This window comes from Aspergillus melleus, assembly GCF_016097325.1.
Source record: "Aspergillus melleus strain CBS 546.65 chromosome Unknown contig3, whole genome shotgun sequence".
In the NCBI taxonomy this organism is placed as follows: domain Eukaryota; kingdom Fungi; phylum Ascomycota; class Eurotiomycetes; order Eurotiales; family Aspergillaceae; genus Aspergillus; species Aspergillus melleus.
This window is the reverse complement of record NW_025763372.1, coordinates 5159788-5179961: the sequence shown is the minus strand read 5'-3', so window position 1 is coordinate 5179961 and position 20174 is coordinate 5159788. Positions and strand designations below refer to the sequence as shown.

At 42.1% G+C, this 20174-nt stretch overlaps 6 protein-coding genes across 6 annotated transcripts; 3 read left to right on the top strand and 3 right to left on the bottom strand.

Annotated features, from left to right (window-relative positions):
* Window positions 1–105: 105 nt before the first annotated feature.
* On the top strand, window positions 106–2925 carry LDX57_006821 (uncharacterized protein; the record flags this gene model as incomplete). Its single annotated transcript, XM_046088539.1, has 1 exon — window positions 106–2925. The coding sequence occupies one exon, from the start codon at window positions 106–108 to the stop codon at window positions 2923–2925; it is 2820 nt and encodes a 939-aa protein (XP_045944509.1).
* Window positions 2926–3547: 622 nt separating this feature from the next.
* URE2_3 (glutathione S-transferase family protein) lies at window positions 3548–4574 on the top strand (the record flags this gene model as incomplete). The annotated part of the gene is made up of 5 exons (XM_046088538.1): window positions 3548–3581; window positions 3641–3775; window positions 3832–3887; window positions 3986–4113; window positions 4244–4574. The coding sequence occupies 5 exons, from the start codon at window positions 3548–3550 to the stop codon at window positions 4572–4574; spliced, it is 684 nt and encodes a 227-aa protein (XP_045944508.1).
* Window positions 4575–4894: 320 nt separating this feature from the next.
* On the bottom strand, window positions 4895–6230 carry LDX57_006819 (uncharacterized protein; the record flags this gene model as incomplete). Its single annotated transcript, XM_046088537.1, has 3 exons — window positions 4895–5450; window positions 5512–5729; window positions 5796–6230. The coding sequence occupies 3 exons, from the start codon at window positions 6228–6230 to the stop codon at window positions 4895–4897; spliced, it is 1209 nt and encodes a 402-aa protein (XP_045944507.1).
* A 455-nt stretch (window positions 6231–6685) lies between these two features.
* LDX57_006818 (uncharacterized protein) lies at window positions 6686–8590 on the top strand (the record flags this gene model as incomplete). Its single annotated transcript, XM_046088536.1, has 3 exons — window positions 6686–7454; window positions 7524–7667; window positions 7761–8590. 3 exons carry the CDS (start codon window positions 6686–6688, stop codon window positions 8588–8590), a joined length of 1743 nt encoding a protein of 580 aa, XP_045944506.1.
* A 1514-nt stretch (window positions 8591–10104) lies between these two features.
* On the bottom strand, window positions 10105–10826 carry LDX57_006817 (uncharacterized protein; the record flags this gene model as incomplete). Its single annotated transcript, XM_046088535.1, has 3 exons — window positions 10105–10116; window positions 10187–10417; window positions 10479–10826. The coding sequence occupies 3 exons, from the start codon at window positions 10824–10826 to the stop codon at window positions 10105–10107; spliced, it is 591 nt and encodes a 196-aa protein (XP_045944505.1).
* A 119-nt stretch (window positions 10827–10945) lies between these two features.
* LDX57_006816 (FAD-binding oxidoreductase) lies at window positions 10946–11587 on the bottom strand (the record flags this gene model as incomplete). Its single annotated transcript, XM_046088534.1, has 4 exons — window positions 10946–11140; window positions 11196–11370; window positions 11424–11444; window positions 11496–11587. The coding sequence occupies 4 exons, from the start codon at window positions 11585–11587 to the stop codon at window positions 10946–10948; spliced, it is 483 nt and encodes a 160-aa protein (XP_045944504.1).
* Between the last annotated feature and the right edge of the window lie 8587 nt (window positions 11588–20174).

Below are 20174 nucleotides of genomic sequence, written 5' to 3'. Positions count from 1 at the left end.
CAGAGGAACTACAAATATTATTCGATAATCTGCCCAAATTTCAGTAACATCAGAGCCTGACCCGTTATCCTAACATTCAACAAAGCAGACCAAACCCTTGATACTATGAGTCCCGAAAAACGGAGAAAGTTAGATTTGGCAGCTCCCAACCTCATTCAGAGAGCCTGTGAGGTGGTAAAGAAGATTGCTAAGGGCTGTGGAGACGAATCCGGTTTTGGGGATTTCAGCATTACGTTTTATGACACGGCGTGGCTGTCCATGGTCACGAAGCCAGATACCACTGGCTCAGATCAATGGACATTTCCAGAATCATTCACGTTCGTTCTGCACCATCAACGCGAGGACGGGTCCTGGGGCGCATGCTCGTCTCCTGTTGATGAGATCCTCAATACACTAGCTTGTCTTCTATCTTTGCTAGCTCACAAGGCTTCAATCGGAGATGAACGTTACGGTTCTTGGAAAGAAGAGGCTATCGTGTATGATGGGCGAATCTCCCGGGCAATTGCCTTCCTATCAAATGCACTGAAGCAATGGGATGTTAGCATCACCGTGCATGTTGGATTCGAGATTCTTGTGCCTAGCCTACTATCCCAATTGGCACAACAAGGCATCGACATCGACTTTCCAGGCAAATCCATGCTAATGGAGCTACATGCACACAAGATGGCCCGATTTGTGCCTGAGATGGTAACTGGAAAGCACCAGACGACGCTGCTTCACTCTCTAGAAGGGTTGATTGGGAAAGTAGATTTCGACCAGCTGGCACATCATTGCACATCATACGGCGGTATGCTGGGCTCGCCGGCCTCAACGGCAGCATATCTGATTCACAGCACTCACTGGGACAATGCTGCCGAGCAGTACCTCCGCAATGTAATCCGGAGTTATGGCTCGTCTGGCGGCGTGCCGAGCGCTTTCCCCGCCCCTGTCTTCGAAACATCGTGGACAATTTCCACGCTCCTCTCCAATGGATTCACGGTAGGCGACTTCAACAGTACCATATTGGAGACCATCGATCGATATCTCATGCATCTGTTCGAGACGCAGCAAGGACTGCTGGGATTTGCGCCAGGTTTCGTGGCGGACGCAGACGACACGGCAAGAGCCTTTCTCACCATAACCCTTCTGGGCAGCAAAGTGAGCCCTTTTGCCCTCGTCAAGCACTTCGAGGCGTCGGACCATTTTCAGACATACAAGCTAGAGCGCAATCCGAGCTTCAGCGCCAACGCTAACATTCTGATTGCTCTGCTTCAAACACCAGACCCCGGTATCTATACCACGCAGATTGAAAAAGCCGTTGGCTTTATCCTGTCGGGTTGGGAGGATGACGAGCTTCTCGATAAATGGAACCTGGCCTCAGAGTACAGTGAGATGCTCTTGGCAACTGCCTTGACCCACCTGCTTGACCTCTGGAGTAAGGGCCAGCTGTTCGACCTGTCCCACGAGCTAGTCACGTTGCGCCTACCTATTGCGTTATTCCAGTTACTCTCGCGAACTTTGAGTCGTCAGTCAGTCAACGGATCCTGGGCGAGCTCTCCGGAGAGAACTGCATATTGCGTCCTCCTTCTTTCCCACCTCTTGAATCTGCCATGGTCCGACAGCATTCGTGAGGTGGCTCAGACAGCATTCCACCGCGGCCGAGACTACCTCCTGGCCCATCACAGCGAGTGGACAGAGGGGGACTACATTTGGGTGGAGAAAGTTACCTATAAACTGCCGATCCTCTGCGAGACGTACTGCCTAGCGGCCATGAGTGCCTCCGCCGATGAAAGACAGTGGCCGGCTGAAGTCGTCGCCATGTTCTCTGCAGATGGCAAGAAGCTACAAGTCATGGCCAAATTCTTCGGGCGTCTACCGCTCTTTCAACAGACACCGGCAAAAACGTTGCTGCTCGCCGTCACGGAAGCAGCGCTGTACTCGCAACTGCTGAAGACCGTTCGTCTGGATATCTTCCCACGGGACGAAATGCGCATGACCGAGGACAAGTACATCGATTATATCCCAGCCGCTTGGTGCTGCGTCAATGCCGCCACGGAGTTCCCCCTTTCGGGCAAGACAATGTGGGACATGATGGTTATCTCTATGTTGAACTATCAAGCCGACGAATACATGGAGACAGATGTCGCGCGGTTGACGGTAGCCCAACTATCCCGGCTCACCACAACGCTCAAGTCCGAGTGCTTTGACCTGCCAATGAAAGCGGAGAGCGGAATCATTCAGGGCGAAAATAACACCTTGCAACCAACGCCAGTGCCATCAGACTCTGGAAACGAGTCCCCCACTCCATCTCCAAAAGAGCCCGCGGACGTCATTCGCAAGTATATCCAACATGTGCGACAACACCCCTGTGTGACACGGACTCCGAGCTTCGCACAGCAAGAAGTTGCCAGAGAGCTGCATAAATTCCTGCTGGCGCATATCGCACATAATCGCGACAACCAGGACCTTAGAAACGGGATCACCTTGCGTCCGGCGTACTTTGACTGGGTTCGCACGACGGGCGCCAACGATACCAGCTGCCCCTATTCTTTTGCTTTTTTCTCCTGCCTGGCTAGCCGGAATCGGCCGTACTGCTTTGGAACCGCGAAGGCGCGCTATTTTTCCCGAGCCATGGCCTTGCATCTTGCTACGCTCTGTCGGCAGTACAACGACTACGGGTCCAGTCGGCGCGATGCCGACGAGGGAAACCTGAATAGTTTAGATTTCAATGAGTTCAAAGAAGACGTCTCAGGCGACGGAGACTCTCGCAGGCAGACTCTCCTGGACATTGCGGCGGGCGAGCAGGAATGCATGCAGCTGTATTTCGCTCGCCTTTCTACGGAGGTTGACAGGCCGACGGCCCGGCGCATCAAGGCGTTCATTGACGTGACGGATTTGTTCGGTCAGATCTATGTAGCGCGAGATATTGCGAGTAGGCAGGTTTAGAGTGGTAGTCAGACAAATACAATGGGTACATACCTAGGTAAGGTACTGTACATACATTACATTACACGATATACAAATGTTATCAAGGGTATCATTAGCGTATTGGATCTTTCTCGCAATCAAGCCTCCTGTATGGACGGGCTCTCGTATATTCGGATGTGATCCATCGAGCCAACTTCCTCCTCTCTATTATTAATTCAATTAGTGCGGTTCATCCCGCTATCGACAAGGATCAACAAGCTGCGGTACACGATCCATGTGACCCACGTACTGGGACGATGTAACGCTGGAATCTGGATCTATATTGAGGGCATGGATTCTAATCCTCCTTGACCTGCTAGCCTCACGGGCACAAAGAGCTCGACTGTTGGTCGTAAGCCCTAAGGCCTGTTAGCCAGAATAGCCAGCCGCTGTTTCGCAACGATACAGACACCCTGGTTTCTTCGTATTATGCATCATCATATACTATGCAAACATAGAACGCGATGAGGGGGCAGCCAGGAACCAGGGTTGATTTTACCCCCCACGTCAAGTCGCTATATTAAGTCGACAGGTCCGATTCCACCAGAACCGAGTCTACTGCCCAGTCTCCCACGCAATCAACAGCCCCTAACCGAACGCCATGTCTCTGCAGCCAATTAAACTCTACTGGAGAAGTGAGTCGCCTTCGTTCATTCTCGCATTAGGGCCAAAAACTGATTCAATGTCCTACTAGACCAGGTCCCCAATCCCTCAAAGGTTCTGGTCATCCTAGAGGAGCTCGGGCTCCCTTACAAGACGGAGTTTGTCGAGCTGGAAGGTCTCAGACAGAAACCTTTCACGGATATTAATCCTAATGGCAAAGTCCCTGGTCGGCCTCCGTCTCCTAGCCCCGTCTTGGCTTCTCGCTGACATGCATGGGATTAGCAATATACGACCCTAACCAGGATGTCACTTTGTGGGAATCTGGCGCGATAGTGCAGGTACGTGTCTACTCCCTGTCTTGTACTGTGCATTATACATCTACCTCATGCATCGTCGCCTGCTACTCCTCCACAACCCAAGCTAACGCCCAAACAAGTATCTCGTGGAGACATACGACCGAGACCACAAGATCTCCTACGGCACTGCGCCGGAGAGGCTCCACCTCCTCCAATGGTCCTTCTTCCAAGCCTCGGGCCAAGGTCCCTACTTCGGGCAGTCTGCTTGGTAAGCTATATCTAAGTCTCATCCTTCTGCTCGTCCCCACTAAGCAACACAACACCCCCACAACCCGATCTACTCCGTACTCTCCAATCCCTTCTTGTCTAAAGTTAATCGCATTGATCATCAAATGTAGGTTCAATCTCTTCCATGAGAAGTTCTACGGCGACGACCTTGAGAGCCCCAAGATCCGCTACGGCAACGAAGTCAAGCGTATTGCAGGCATGCTGGACGGGGTCCTCGCTCACCGAGACTGGCTCGTCGGCGATAAGTGCACCTATGCCGATCTCGCGTTTGTTATGTGGAACCTACAGGTCCCGTTCTTCATGGCCGGCCGCACGGGTGAACATGCCTGGAATCCGGCGGAGTTTCCGCATTTCTCGCGCTGGCAGGACGCCATGATGGCCAGGGATTCGGTGAAGAGGACCGTGGCTGTGTTGCAGGATAAGGAGGTGGAGAGTCTGTAGGTTTGTTTGATTGTAAGGCTTCCTGCCTTTGTCTTTTCTTGTTGGTTGTTTCTTGAATCGTGGTTCGTGGATGTGTGGTGCTTAGGGGAGGGGTGCAGGATGCCACTCTAGCGAGTCCACGTCTCTGGAACAATTGATTGATTGATATGCTTTATCAAAAAGATCATCTTATGCACATGGATGAAGTCTGTCTGTACATACGGAGCACAGCAACTGTCATTATTTGTATACCGGCAAATTTTGTAGATTTCCCAAGTCCGAGGCCCATCTGCTAATACACATTACAAAAAGCACCCAATTAACTGACCAGCCAATCGAGCTCATTCACCCCGCCGTGATTCCGTCTGAACAGGGGACTCCCACTGCGAAAGGCTCCGAGTAACCGAGATATTCATGCGTTGGGGATCCGAAGCCAAAGGGATGTGATCCGAACTGACACGCTCCCCCAGCTCTACGTCCGCGTCGTCACCCTTCCCCAGCAGCCGCCAGTTATTTCGGCTAGAGGCCCGCCTAGGAGAATATGACTCCCCCGTGGCCGAACTCCGTATGACCACCGAGCTTCCCTTCCCCGGCGACCACGGAGACCCTAAGGACGAGCCACCACGGCTGCTATACCTGCCCCCGCTGCCGCTGCCGCCACCGCGCGAAGACATAAAAGTACAGAGGCTGCGGAAAGCAGAGCGCACGGCCGGGGCTATACCAAAAAGATTACCGTACGTCGGGAGGCATGCGGCCACGATGCTCATGTTGGGCTCGACAATGGCCCAGGTCGTGGCCGTCGCGCTGGAGGTATAGCGGTCGGCACCCATATTAGCGACCGATTTCCGGATATCGCTATAGATGTAGTAGAAGCGGATGGCGGATGAAACGCAGCAACTGAAATGAAAGGGATCACCATTAGCATCTGTTTCTCGAACGGGCTTCAAGAGGGACACACAAGATACCAAGCCAGAAAATGCCGAGGACTTGGAACTTCTGCACTGTCGACATTTGCAGTTTGTAGATTACGGGAATCGGAAAACACAGCACGATAACGTCAAAGGTCATGCTCATAGCCGCGAAGGCAATAGAGTACGTGTTGTAGTCATACCGCAGGGGATTCGATGCCATTGGATTCCACGCCGCAGTGATCGGGTCAGCGGTCAGTACTTGGGCCTAGGTTAACAGGTTCAAGTAAGTCCTAATTCCTCTCTCTGAACACTGGCGAGAATGATGATATACCACGAAGATCGCGATACCCCATGCGATTAGGATGCCGATGTAGATCCAGACGGCCAGTCTGAAAGCCGGAGTGACGAATATTCGGCGGTAAAACAGCAACAAGGACGTCTTGACCAGCACCAAGCTGGTGATGAGGGGTAATCCCTCAATCCAGAGTGCCCTTAAGAAGATTGTGGTCGCAGAGAGGACGTCGGTGCTGGCGTTGTCGACGCCACCCAGCGCAGCGGCAACGTACATGTCGATGGAAATACCCCATGCCGCCAGCTGGGCAAGCACGGCGATGTAGTCATCTGCGAACAGCTTTCGATGCTTGGCGAGGTTGCCGTAGAGTCGCGCTGCCACCGCAATCGTGCCTATAATGGGGAAGACGATGGCGACGGCCAGTAGCGACGATGTCACCAGCGAAGGCCCAGAAGGCTCCTGCACGGTACTCATGCTGGGTTCTGACTGTCAGAGATCGTCGTCATGAAAGGAGACCTTGTACCGTCTATATGCATTGAGACGCAGGGTCAATTCCAGTGTTCTTTTCAGCCCCCTCTAAGCAGTGAATGACTACAGCAAGTAAGATGCGGCGAGCGTGGTTGACATTCGGCAGGGTAGTACTGAAGAGTCCATACCTATCTGTGCTAAGAGAGAAAATCCTTTCCTCATTCAGTGATTACTCCGTGAAGATGCATGTGGCTCTTACTTCGGCCCCCGTATTATTGACTCGCATTTGCGTCCGTCTTCAAGAGGATACATACAGAGTAGCATGGACTGCACGGGCACTGTGGGTCTGACATGCATGCGAAGGCGCGAGCGCCTGATCTAAGCGAAAATAGATAATACTTGCGATGGCCACATCTTACCCTGCCGTCTGCTACAGTGCCACCCTACACAATTGGCCCCCCATGTTGTCCTTGTTCCTGGGCCTGGTGGTTCCAACGATCGCTTTCGGGATATGGTCTTTGCTAAGCTTGGTCTCTCACGTCGCTCTGGCCCGGTCCACAGGTCTTCCATACGTGCTTGTTCCCTGTTCCTTTCTCGGAGGGGCGTGGCTTCTGTCCCAGCCCGTCTTGCTCCCCGTCCTCCGGCTTCTCCCTTTGTCCTGGACGCAGCATTGGCTTCCTTTGCTGCAGTTCGATAGGGCCTGGCACAATGGCTACGAGCCCTTCGCTCGAGTCGGGGCCGACACTTTCCTAGCAGTCTCCCCAGGGGGTATAATTCTCTACACCTGTGACGCAGATGCCTCCTCGCAGCTCCTCCATGACCAGCGTTTTGGCAAGCCCGCCCATTTGCTAAGCGTTCTGAATCTCTTCGGCCCGACCATCTCTGGTACCGACGGACCGGAGTGGCGTCTCTACCGTCGCATCTCCGCTCCGTTCTTCACACACACAACGATTCGCAATGTGTTCACCCTCTCAGTTGCGGGTGGTAAGGAACTGGGCTTGGCTTTGACCCGGCAGTCAGCCTATCTTCGGCTGCGATCACTGACGGCGCGACTGTCACTGAACTTGCTCAGTCAGATATGCTTCGATAATCAAGGGCAGACTGACCTGGTCGACGCGTTGCAGTTCCAAGAGGATCGACCGGATCGACATCGCCTTGGCTATAATGAGGCAATGCAAACCCTGCTGGACCATTATACGACTGTCTTCATATGCCCTGGGTGGCTCCTTCGTATGCAACGCTTCCCCGATCATTACATTGTTTCACCCTCTTCCCTATTCTAACCGATAGGCGCAACAGGATGGTCGCCATCTCGGAACCATCGCTTAGCTGTCACGGCCTATGAAGAGCTTGACCGGTACATGCAAGATCTGCGCATAACCAAAGAGGCCGAGCTGCTCGAGACCGACCTCAAGGGTTCCAACCAAGCGGACAATCTTCTCGGTAAGATGCTCCTCATCCCCGTAAACATCCCGACAAAGGACCCATTAACCTAACCTTGCCGGCGTCCACGATGCCTTTGGACGCATCTCACAGATCGTTTCGTCAAGGCCAAATTGACCCCCGCTCAGGTAACTGGGAATATCTTCATGTTCATGTTCGCTGGCCACGAAGCGAACGCCAACACCCTCACCTTCATCATCCTCCTGCTAGCCTGCCACCCCAAAATCCAACTCGCCATGCAGGCGGACCTAGATCGCATTCTTGGAGACACTCCTCCTGATCGCTGGTCCTATGACACCCACCACCGCGCCCTCATAAACAGTCTCGTCGGCGCCGTGATCCACGAAGCCCTGCGTCTCTTCCCGCTTCTGCCCGTCCTACCCAAGTGCGTCCCACTTCATTCGCCAGGCATTCCCATTCGTGTCTCTGGCGAGTCGCATATATTACCACCGGGGACAGTCGCCTTTGTCAACACGAGTGCCACGCACCAACATCCGCGCTACTGGCCCCGGCGCTCGGAGGACCGCGACTTTGACCCTTATCGATGGCTCCACGCGGACGTCAGCGGGCAGGAGAGCGATGAACCAAAGCCCGAATCGAGATTTCTCACTCCGCTGGCCGGCTCCTTTCTTCCTTTCTCGGATGGCAGTCGTGGCTGTCTGGGGCAGCAGTTTGGGTTGGCTGAGCTCTGCGCTGTCGTCGCTGTGCTCTTTAAACACCATTCGGTTCGTCTTTTGACTCGCGAGGAAGAAGACGGGAAGGGGGGTGATGGGAATAGTGGTCGGTCTGTTAGGGAGCCGGATACTTGGTCCATGGCCAAAGAACGCGCCGAGCTGGCGATGTCGGAGGGTGTGGAGTTCACGATGAGTTTGAGGATCGCTCGCAATGTTCCTCTGGCGTTTGATCGGAGGGATTCACGGTGATTGTAGAAGAATAACTGTTTCTCTTTCTATGATGGAAAAGTTAAGTAATTGGGTGATGTAAATGAAATGAATTTCTGGAATTTGTAACGTAGGTTATCGCCAACGAATATCGGTAGACAACTCCAGATTCCTCCAAGGGTTAGTCTTATTTCACTTTGTTCAACTATATACCTATTGGTTCTCTCTGTCTACTATCCATTTCCTCTCAGTAATGTTTTTCTTTCTCTCTGTTGATATCACCAGGTAGGTACCATGTACACAGTGGAGTGAACCGTGTTATGCTTCTAAAGCAAAAGTCGATTGATTTTCGTAGATAGATGTGGATATTCAATCTAGTGTGCGACACCTCCTTGATCCTACACGCCGGTCATTGACGGTCACAACAACGGCAGCGCAGCCTGGCGCAAGTATGTGTTCACCAAGCAATCGGTGATATCCGTCAGTCGCCAGAAGTAAGTCACGGCTGGCTTGTTCTGTCAGAAGAATAAATCCCGACAACTCTCCTTCCATGTGTTTAATAAATCTCTTTGCCAAGTGACTCCAGCTGGCATAAGAAAATATTACTTCACCATGCCATTGATGTTTTAGGGTATGATAATAATGCAACCTTTCATTCAACTTATAATCCTCTCAGAATCGCTAAGATACCGTATACACATATAATAAAGAATAAAACAGGATACAACGGGAACTGGGTGATCAAATTTGAGTGATACTACCATACTGTCTACCACTCTCTCCACTACCAGTCGAATACATCAGGAATTATCCGCGCATGACCAACTGATATTCGTCGTCCTTTCGTTGAGGGATCGTCCAGAGACCTATAGTCCCAATTTACACTGTGAACAGGTGTTAGTTTAAAGAGAGCAGGATAGGCTAAGAGCAAAATAGAAATAAATCTTCTATTAGCGAAGGCAGTCGGCAGGATCCCAGAGTTGACAATAATTAGCACACTCTTTCAAACTATAGAAGAAATAGCGGCCCTTAATCATATATATCCAGAATATAGCGGGAGGAATATTTATAGGCAAGAATCAGTTAAAGTATATAATTAATTCATAGAAGAGTGTCTTACAACTAAATATACTATTAAGCAGAGAATTTTACAACATCTTATTCAGAGCAGATTATAATTAAGAATATAGAAATTATCTTATAATCAAACTTAATGAATTCATTATTGGAGCTAGAAATCGATACTAAAATAATCCAAGTAGTTGACTACGAAATCAAGATAGCCCTAACCTATAATCTAAAAGAAAGTTTACTTCACTTATATAAATAGCTCGAACCGCGGAAAAGATAAGAAACAAGAAGAATAAAGAGTGACTGGATATTCAACAATGGGATAGTCAAACGATCCGGCAAAGAGATCCATTTTTCATCTGCTCAAATGACTCACTACCCACGCAGTGGTGGCACCAGAGCAGATTGTCCGGATCGTACTTTTGCTTGATCGACAGCATTCGGGGATAATTGGGTCCCCAGAATGCCCATTGCCAGCCGGGCTCCTAAGAGTTGGCCTGATACTAGGGTCAGCATCATAGTCCGTGTAGATATCCGGAAAAGCTGTCAAGTGGAAGTGAAGCATACCTCAATGTAGTATACGCCAGAATCTGGGGCCAGCTGTCTCATGGCATACCCGGTCCCATTCGTCATGGTGATAATGGCTGTCTCAGCAGCTGAATTAGGGAGTCCGTCGGTCCACGACACACTACTGATCATGTGAACAAAGGCCTTTCGCCATGCCGGGTTTAGTGCGCTATCAACTTCTCTATGACTGATAGTCGTAGTCCCGGAGAGGGAAGGACTGGAGACGCCGTCCTATTAAACGCGATTGTTAGTTAGTACCATCTTCGTAAGCAACAAGCGCAGAGGCACCTACAGGGTAGCCTTTATCTCGAGTTCCAATAATTTCAAGCGTCTTTGCAAACATTTCAGTATCTTCAACCGCCCTCCGAGATAGGAGGCGAGTCGCCCTGACTCCACGAGTTGTACCAGCATCCCCACCGGCTGGGTAGAGTTTCTCGATTGAATACCAAGCAGGCATCCAGGAGGATAAGAAGGAGGACTCCACAGTGGCATTATACGTGTCGAAGTGAATCTTCAGTGGCGCGATTAGTCGGTCGATTGAGCCCGTGTCTGTCGTGTTTAACTGGAACATGGTATATTGGAAACTGTAACCGCTGGCAGTGTAATACCCCATTACACCAGCATCCTGAAGCTTAACCATCTCTCTGTGGATGCTAGCAATAATCCTCCACCATGTCGTAGACGATGTCCCGTTTCGAGCACTCATACTCACTGTGGCTGTTGACAGGGATGGCACAGGGTAGACCTTGACTGTAAGGCTCAGAATGACACCAAAGCTACCACACCACCTCGGATGGCCCAGAATATATCACTGTTCTGGCATTCATTGGCAGTAACGATATCGCGCTGTGAAGTGACGATGTTCGCCTCGATGATGTTATCGGCACCCATGCCGTAGACTCCGGTTAGAATACCGTGGCCGCCGCCAGTTGCCCATCCGGTAACGCCGACGTCCTAGTACACGTTTAGTTTAATAGAAATTTGTGATCAACAATAGCTTTGTGCATACCATGTTCGATCCAACGACTGTTGTCAGGTTTCTCTTCGCCAGGTACTGGAGGATCTCGCCATCTTGAACACCGGCGCCAACAATTGCTGCCCCGAAAGGGCTCTCAGCTGAACGGCATTTAGTGGGAGTGAAGTACCGATGAATTTCGATGTGTTTCATGTGGTGTGTCCAAATACTAGTTTGGTCAGCCATCCATTTTGGATTCTTCCGTCAGAGGAAATCACGTACGATAGACTTCCATACCCCGAGCTACGCAATAGTTAGATAATTACCATAAATGTAGTGTAAATTAACACCTACCTCTTCTCGGGGTTGTGTCCAGTATTTTTAATAGTGAGCCTGATATTATGCTTGTTCGCAAATCTCAAAGTGGCTTGCACGTGCTGTGCCATCGTTGCATTCGCAACATAAGGAGAGAGGTATCCCAATGAACAGCCCTGATCGCCAGTATGCGCATCGCCAGAGACACTAGTGCCGTTCGCGTAGATTGGAGTACAAGTATTATTGGACCAAAATGGATCCGAAACCGTAACAGGATTGGAAGAGTGGTAGCGTGAGTCGGACCATTCTCTGATCAACTTTTCACAGGCAGACTCGTCGTAATTTGGCTGATATTTGTAGCAGACGGAACTAGACTTCCGCATAACCCAACTTGGGTCGAAGATCTCGACCCAAAACCCAATCCAATTTGGATCCGGATTAAACTTTTTTAACCTAGATTCAATCATCAAAATATAATATTGTTTTTTATATCTATTTAGATTATATCAACTATCGCTATATGTTTGTAATATAAATCTTTTAAAAATTTAAAAAATGACTTTATATTCTTTTAAATTAAATCAAATTTATAATTAATTATGAATTAAAAAATTATAATTAAAAAATTAAAAAAGTTTAACATTGAAACTTAATATTTTAATTAACAATTATAAAAATATATATTATATCTCAAGAATTTTGTATATATTCTATTAAATATGTCAAGGTGCGGGCTGGCGGGGGTGATAGAGCTGATGGCAGGCAGGCAGGTAGGCTAATAGCTCACAGTATCTCTGAATTGCTACAGGGTCAAGCTATATACAGGCTGATAGACAAGACGTAGCTCGAAGAGCTACAACAGGATCTTCAAGCAAGCGGGAAAATATGCAGATCTCGGAACGGATAATATGGTTTTCCGGGCCATAGTTAGAAGATGTTTCAGGCATCAAGATCTGCACCGTGACAGTACGCCCCCCTTCTATGGCCGAGCTCCGTGAGGCTGAAAGAGACCAGACTTATCAGAATATCGGCGGTAATAGTTCTGAACGATTTGTTTTGCATATTCAAGATATTCAACAGGTTCAGCAGTAAGATCCATGTATTCGATCCATTTGACAACATAGATCAGGCGGCAGTCGCGGCCGCAGCGGTCCCAAAACGAATCAAAGATATCTTCGACTTCCCATTTCTCCAGTTCATTGACTTCCACATGCGGTGGTGGAGGATGGTGTTGGCCAGGCAGAGATTTTGGACAGACAGAAATAAATAGATTAACATTAAATACAGGGTGTATTTTCATGCTGAGCGGGAGTTCCAGACAATAAGTGTGCAAATTAATAACTTTTTCAACACGATATGGGCTCAAGGTATTCCAATCCAGCTTTTTGCTAGGTCGTAAAGTTTTGATATGGCGAGCATCTAGCCATACTAACTGATCTTTTTTGAATCTTCGGACGGAACGGCATCGTTTATCAGCTTGTTCAACATAACGGATCTGAACTGATAACATTTCTGCACGAGCAAATTCTGTAATAGCTTGCATTCGAATAACAAATTGTTCTGCATCTCAAACAACGGGTCGATTGCGATCACAATGATTCTCGATAAGTACTGGTTCAAATCCCATACGAGGATGGAACCCGTAATTCGCAAAAAAGAAAGTTGTCTTGATAGATTCAGAATGCGTAGTGTTTAAGACAAATTCAGTCAAAAAAAGTCAGGTACTCCAATCATCTTGCAGATAATTCACATAAGCTCGCAAATATTGTTCTAACATGACATTCACATGCTCAGTCTGACCATCAATCTCAGAATGATAGACAATTGATAACTTGTTGATGATATTCAAACGTTTGATCAAATATTTCCAGAATTGAACAATAAATTGAAGATCTTTATCGAACAGGATCGACTGAAATAACCCATGTAACTTCCATACATGCTGCACGTACATCGCGGCTACAGCTGGGGCATTGGCAATTAAATTGCATGAAATCAGATGTTTCATCTTAGTTAAGCAATCCACAATAACTAAGATCGCGTTGTAGCTCTCGTTCTCAGACAAATGCATGATAAAATCCATAAAAATATCTTTCTAGACGTGTTTAGATACAGGTAGAGACTTCAAGATATCTTGTTTCGTTTCACGAAACAAGATTATGCAACGGCAGATGTGACAATTTATTGTCCACTGAACCATATATTTATACATGTTAAGTCAGTAATAATCTTGAAACAAAAGTTCGTACATTCGAGCTCTTTCTGGATGTTCGAACACAAATTTGTTATAAATCAGACAAATTAGATCTGTTTTTAGCTGGTCATCGTCAGAGATCCATAAACGATTCTTGTAGAATAAAAAACTGCTTCTTCGCTCGCAGACGGTCAAAGTGATTCTTAAATAATAATCTTTATTTGTAGTTAAGGTCTTTAGAATATCTCGGATCTCTTTATCTTTTTTATAGATTTCATGTAGGCGAAATTGTATTTCAGAAGATAGTTGCAGACTTTGTTTATTTTCAAAAATAACAATTTTTCGAGTTCGGGCTCTAATAATAGAGACTAATCGATCAGAAATCTCATCTATATACGAGATTTCGAGATTCTTAGGTGAATTAACTGGTTCAGACGAGCTTGTTAATTCAAACGAACTAGTTGATTCAGACTGGTTGGTTGATTTAGGCGAGCTGGTTGATTCGGGCGGGCTGGTTCGTTCAACCAGATTAGACAGATCAAGATTTTCACGTTTTAGAACAATTTAGCTTTGATATAACAGACGCTCATCTCTCTCCTTGAAAAAATCTTTTGACCTTCTGGTTAGATTATCAGATTTTATTTCGTATTTTTCAGATCAATAAACAATTTTAAAATTAAAACGAAACAAAAATTCGGATCAACGGGCTTGACGGTGGTTCAAGAGCTTTATCGACATAAAATATTCTAGATTGCAATAATCAAAGATAACTTGAATGAATGAAGAAGCTCTTTCGAGCTTGAAGTGCCATTCTTTAAAACATCGAATAATAGCGAGTAATTCTTTGTCATAAATCTCATAATTGCATTCAGCTGAAAAATGTTTCTTTGAAAAAAATACAATAAGATGTAATATTCCGTCATCTCCGTATTGAGATAAAACTCCAGCAGACATGTAGTCAAAGACATCAGTTTTCAAAATAATGTCACAGATTCAGTCAAATGATTGCAAGATCGAGACATCAATGAAAGCTTTCTTTAGATCATTTAAAGTTTTTTGACAGATAGATGTTCATTTCCACGAGACATTTTTTCGAATCAGGACAACAAACGGGGCAATAAGTTTTGAAAAATCTTTAATAAACCGACAATAAAAATTGTTAAATCTCAGAAACGCTTGTACATCTGTTACACAAGTAAAAATGAATCAATTAACAACTGTGTCAACTTTTGCGAAATCCATTTGGATGTCTTTCCAATCGATAATCAGGCTTAAAAACTTAGTTTCGAGAATTGCAAACTCGCATTTAGAGAGCTTTGCATACAAGTCAGCGTCTCATAACTTCTGAAGAACTAGACGAACATGCTTCATATGTTTGAAGTGGGTGCGGCTATAGATCAGAATATTGTTCAAATAAGCAGTACAGAAAATATCAAGGTAGTCTCGCAAGATATCGTTTATATATTGCTGGAATGTTCCAGAGGCCTCTATCAGTTCAAAGGGCATCATTAGAGATTTATATAGATTTAAATGGGTTCGAAAGACAGTCAACCATTCTTGTCCATTTTTAACACGGAAATTGTTAAACGCGCTAATAATATCGATCTTAATAAAGTAACGCATGCCTTTGAGATTATTCAGGATCTCTTTTACAAGAGATAGCGAATATCGATCTTTGATAATAATTGCATTTAGAACTCGATAGTTGACACAGAAGCGCAGGCCTCTGTCTGGTTTTTTTATAAATAGGACTGAAGATGCAGCAGGTGAAGAACTTGAATGAATAAATTTTTTTTTTAGATTTTTTAACAGTCATTCTCAGAGCACTGAGAATTCCTTTCGAGACATACCGTAGAGTGACCCAAACGGGGGTCTTTTTTTTTGATTCAAAGATAATCGTATGGTCGTAATCTCGATGTGGGAGAAGTTTTTTCGTTTTTTTTGAAAAAAAGATATCTGCAAAGTCTTTAAATTCATCTAAGAACTCAGATTCAGATAGTTTAAAAATAATCTGAACTGCTTCATCAATTTGTTCAACTGTTAAAACATAGACTTTATCTCCTCTGCGGGCGTACGCAGCGCAGGCAGTTAATGAGACTATTTGAAAGTCTCGATCTCTTAAAAATTCGGAAGTCTTTAGATTTATGAATCTGACTCGGGCAAAGACATCATGCAAGATTCGGATTTTAACAGATCGAGCTGAAATATTGCAATGTTTCTGACAATATAGACTAGAAAATTGGAAAATATATTTTGCAAAGCTCATGCGAGGATTATGAATCTTTAATTATGATAAATCAATAATAACAGAAAAATGTGTTAGCTGAATAATTAAAAATGGGACATTCTTTTTGACGTGATCATGGATCTTTAGAATCATGCGGGTATAGTGAATAATAACGCCAGCTTTGTTCTCACGGTCATCAAAACCCACTATAGGCTTAGGCTTGTTCAAGGGATATAAGGTCAGGTGGTGGGCTTCGGCTCAGCTCTTATTTATAACACGGGATATAGAACAGCCAGTGTCAAACATAGCGTAAATGGCAATCTCGCCCTGTCCGGGATTCAGAATAATAGAAATAATTAATAAGTCAGTCCTTCAGAATTCTTTTTCGATTGAAAGTCCTCTAATAGCAGTTTCAGATATTTGATATACTCACACAGAAAGATCCGTCTGGCTGCGACTTAAACCAGACTGATTTTTTTTAACTGTTCGCTCGGATCTGGGGAATATAATCGTTCGGACTGGAACATAGCGCGGGATTGGGGGGCCTAAATTGGAGAAGATACAGGCGGGTTTTGGAACATAAGGTGCGGTACAGAAACAGGTGACCATCTTTTAGAAGATGAAGCAGTCCTAGAGAACGAGACAGAACGGGCAGTATAGTTGATTTGATAAGTGTGATTATCGGGCTCGAAACAGTCTCTAATAAGATATTGGCTAAAGCTACAACAGAAGCATTCATCCCGTTTTCTGCGGATTGAATCACGGAATCTAGAGAACGAACGACATGTGAAAAAGAGATCTATAGCATCGAGATCAAAAATAGCTAAAATGAATTTAGATGTTTCAACAATAATATTCCAAAATAAACTTCTGAAATTTTCGGTGATAAGACGGCACGAGAAGTTTTGAATACCAAAAATTGATTTTCAAAACTGATTTCGAGTATATTGTTTGCGGCGGTTTTCGAGCTTTTGTAAAAAAATAGCAAGATCGATATAGTTGTCAATAAAAAATTTTTGATGTATTATCATATCTTTCAATTCTTAATTTATAACTTTCTCAAAAAACATAAAAAAATCATCTTCAGCGATTTCTCCCTCCATAACAAGGCGTTGAAATTCAGCAAAAAAAACAAAAAATTCTTGGTTCTTTTGCTGCAGACTATAGAAAGCAATTTAAATGTTATGAACGCGATTTGGATTACCATAGACTCGGTTCAGTATCTTCAAAATATCAATATAGTCATTCAATTGGCAGATTTCGTCTTTGATGTACGATAAGACCTAGGCATAGGACAGCCCCTTTAGACGATTAGAAACATAGATCATGCGGGTTTGAGATGTCGGGAAACAGTCGCGATTAATAATTATTTTTTTCTTAATCTGGAAAATAAAACAACAGAAATCTGATCGGATACTTTCAAATTTATCGAGATCGGGTAGACGTTCGGAAAGATAAGCAGAGACAAAAGATCCGAGATTGATTGATATAGACGTTTTCATTGAAGTAACTGAAAATTTTTTAACAAATGATTTAAAGATCTGGGCCAGAATGTTAACTATCGATGTAATTATCTGAATAGTCTGATTTTGTTCTTTTATAGCTTGATCTCTTTTTTTAAAAATCATATTGCGGGCACTTATGGCTTCAGCCAACTAATGGGTCATCTTCATTTCTTTTTGCTGAAATTGTTCAGTCTAAAAAACTAATAATAATTCTTTTTTATTGAAATCCTGGCCGGCATTTACTGCATAAAAATGAATCTTTTTATAATAGCTATATCATTCCGAAACATGTTCAGCAATATGCTGGGCTAGTTCTTCTGGATTGTTCGGAAAAGACGGGGGATTCGGGATAGCTGTCATTTTCGGGCGGACACTAGTTCTAAGAATGAGAGCTACGTAATGTCAAGGTGCGGGCTGGCGGGGATAATAGAGTTGATGACAGGCAGGTAGATAGGCTAATAGCTCACAGTATCTCTGAATTGCTATAGAATCAAGTTATATACAGGCTGATAGACAAGATATAGCTCGAAGAGCTACAACAGGATCTTCAAGCAAGCGGGAAGATATGCAGATCTCGGAACGGATAATATGGTCTTCCGGGCCATAGTTAGAAGATGCCTCAGGCATCAAGATCTGCACCGTGACAAAATAAATATTATATTTTTTTCAAAATTCACATTTATATATTTTTAACTAAATAAAAACTGTTTCAGTCTATAATATTTCATCTAATTAAAAATAATTATCCTTTTTTTTATTATATTCTTCTATTGCTAATTATTACTAACTATTGTTGATTATTGTTAATTATTGTTGATTATTAAAATATTGATGTTGATAAACAATTTCAAATAATTTATATATGGATTTTATCGAGATTTAGAGATAAATTAAAATTTTTTAAAAATCTGAAAAAAAATTGAGATGGGAATTGGATTTTTTTGGATGTTTTGGATTATTGTTGAATTATTGTTAAATTTTTTAGATTTTTTAGATTAGATTTATAAAAGGATAAATCTTATAAATTAATTAAATTTTATTATATTTATATATTATCTTTTTAAAATTAATATATGATTTTTGTTTTAATCTATTTCTTACTTCTAAAATCAATTTATTTTTAAAAATTATTATTTAATAAATATTTATTTTTTTTCTTATTTTTTCAATTATTTACTAAACTAATTGATCATATCGCAAAATCAATATTTTGATTTTGCATTTTTTTTATAATAAAAAATACATAATTTCAATTATTAATATTATCAAATCATTCAATTATTTTATTTATTAATTAACACATATTTAATATCTTTGATCAAGATTTTTTTTGATTAAATATTTTTTTAATATTTTTTTAATATTTTTTTTTTTACACGCGTTGAATTTAATTGAAAAAAGGTCTTTTTTTTATAATAAAATGATATACAATGATTGAATGAAATAATAATTTTAAATTGATTTTGAAAAAAAAAATAAAATTAATTGAAAATTAACACAATATACAAAAATTTGAAATGATTATTATCAAATTATTTATAATGTAAATAATGTGTTAAAGATTATATATCAACATTGTAAAACTATTTTTAAACATTTATATATTATTAGTTTAAAAACAAAAAACAGAATACAATATTATAACATATTAATAATATAAAAGTATTTAAAAACAATTATATATTTAAAAAATAAACGAGAAAAAAGAATAGAAATAATTAAATTTTTAAAAATGATATATGTTTTTTTATATTTGCGGATTCTTTTATGAAAATCTATTTTTAATTATATTTATTTTGTTAATTTATTTTATATATTAATATCAAAAAAATTGTTTGTTGATATATTTTTTTTGTAAAAAATTTAAAAAAAAATATTTTATAGTTTTTTGTATTTAATCGACTTTTATTTTATTTTATCAAATATCTAACATTTTAATAATTTATTATTTAGATTTATTGTATTTTATTATTATCAATAATTTTTTTATTGATATAATCTGTTATCAATTAGAAAATCTTATTTAAAATTGACAAAAACATATTTTTTAAACATTATTTGTTAATTCAAAAATATCAATCGTATTAAATTATTAGATATCTCTATTTTTGCAAATCTTTATAACAATTATAAATTATTTTATTGATATTAATTGGATCTATCACAAAATTTTATTTAAATTTAAGTTTTTGTACAAAACATATATTAATATAAATTTAAATAATGTTATTTTCTAAATGTTTATGAAATATAATTTTGAATTATAAATATTTAAATTAATAATAGATAATATATTTAATAATAAAATTTTGATAAATTTTCTTTAATAAATTTTATTAAATAATATTATTATTATTCAAATTTTATATTTTGTTTATATTATTCAATTATATCTCAATCAACTTCTTGATCATATTAAAATAATTTTATTTAATAATTTTGTTATAACAATTAACAAAATAAACAAAAAAACAATCAAGATTAATTTAAACAAACGTATAGTATCAAAAATAAGAAATATATTATATTTTAAATAAGATTTATTATTTCACAATTTATATAAACACAAATTTTTAACATCAAAAAACATTTTATAATCTTTAAATATTAAACATGAAATTAATATTTATTTAAAATATAAAAATTTAGTGAAATTCAATTTTTTTAATATTTTATTAAACAAAATATTTATGTAATATCTTTGCATCATTTTGTGCAAAATATAATTGCAAAGAAATATTATTTTAAAATAAAAAAGAATATTAGATTAATTATTTTTTTGATATTATTAA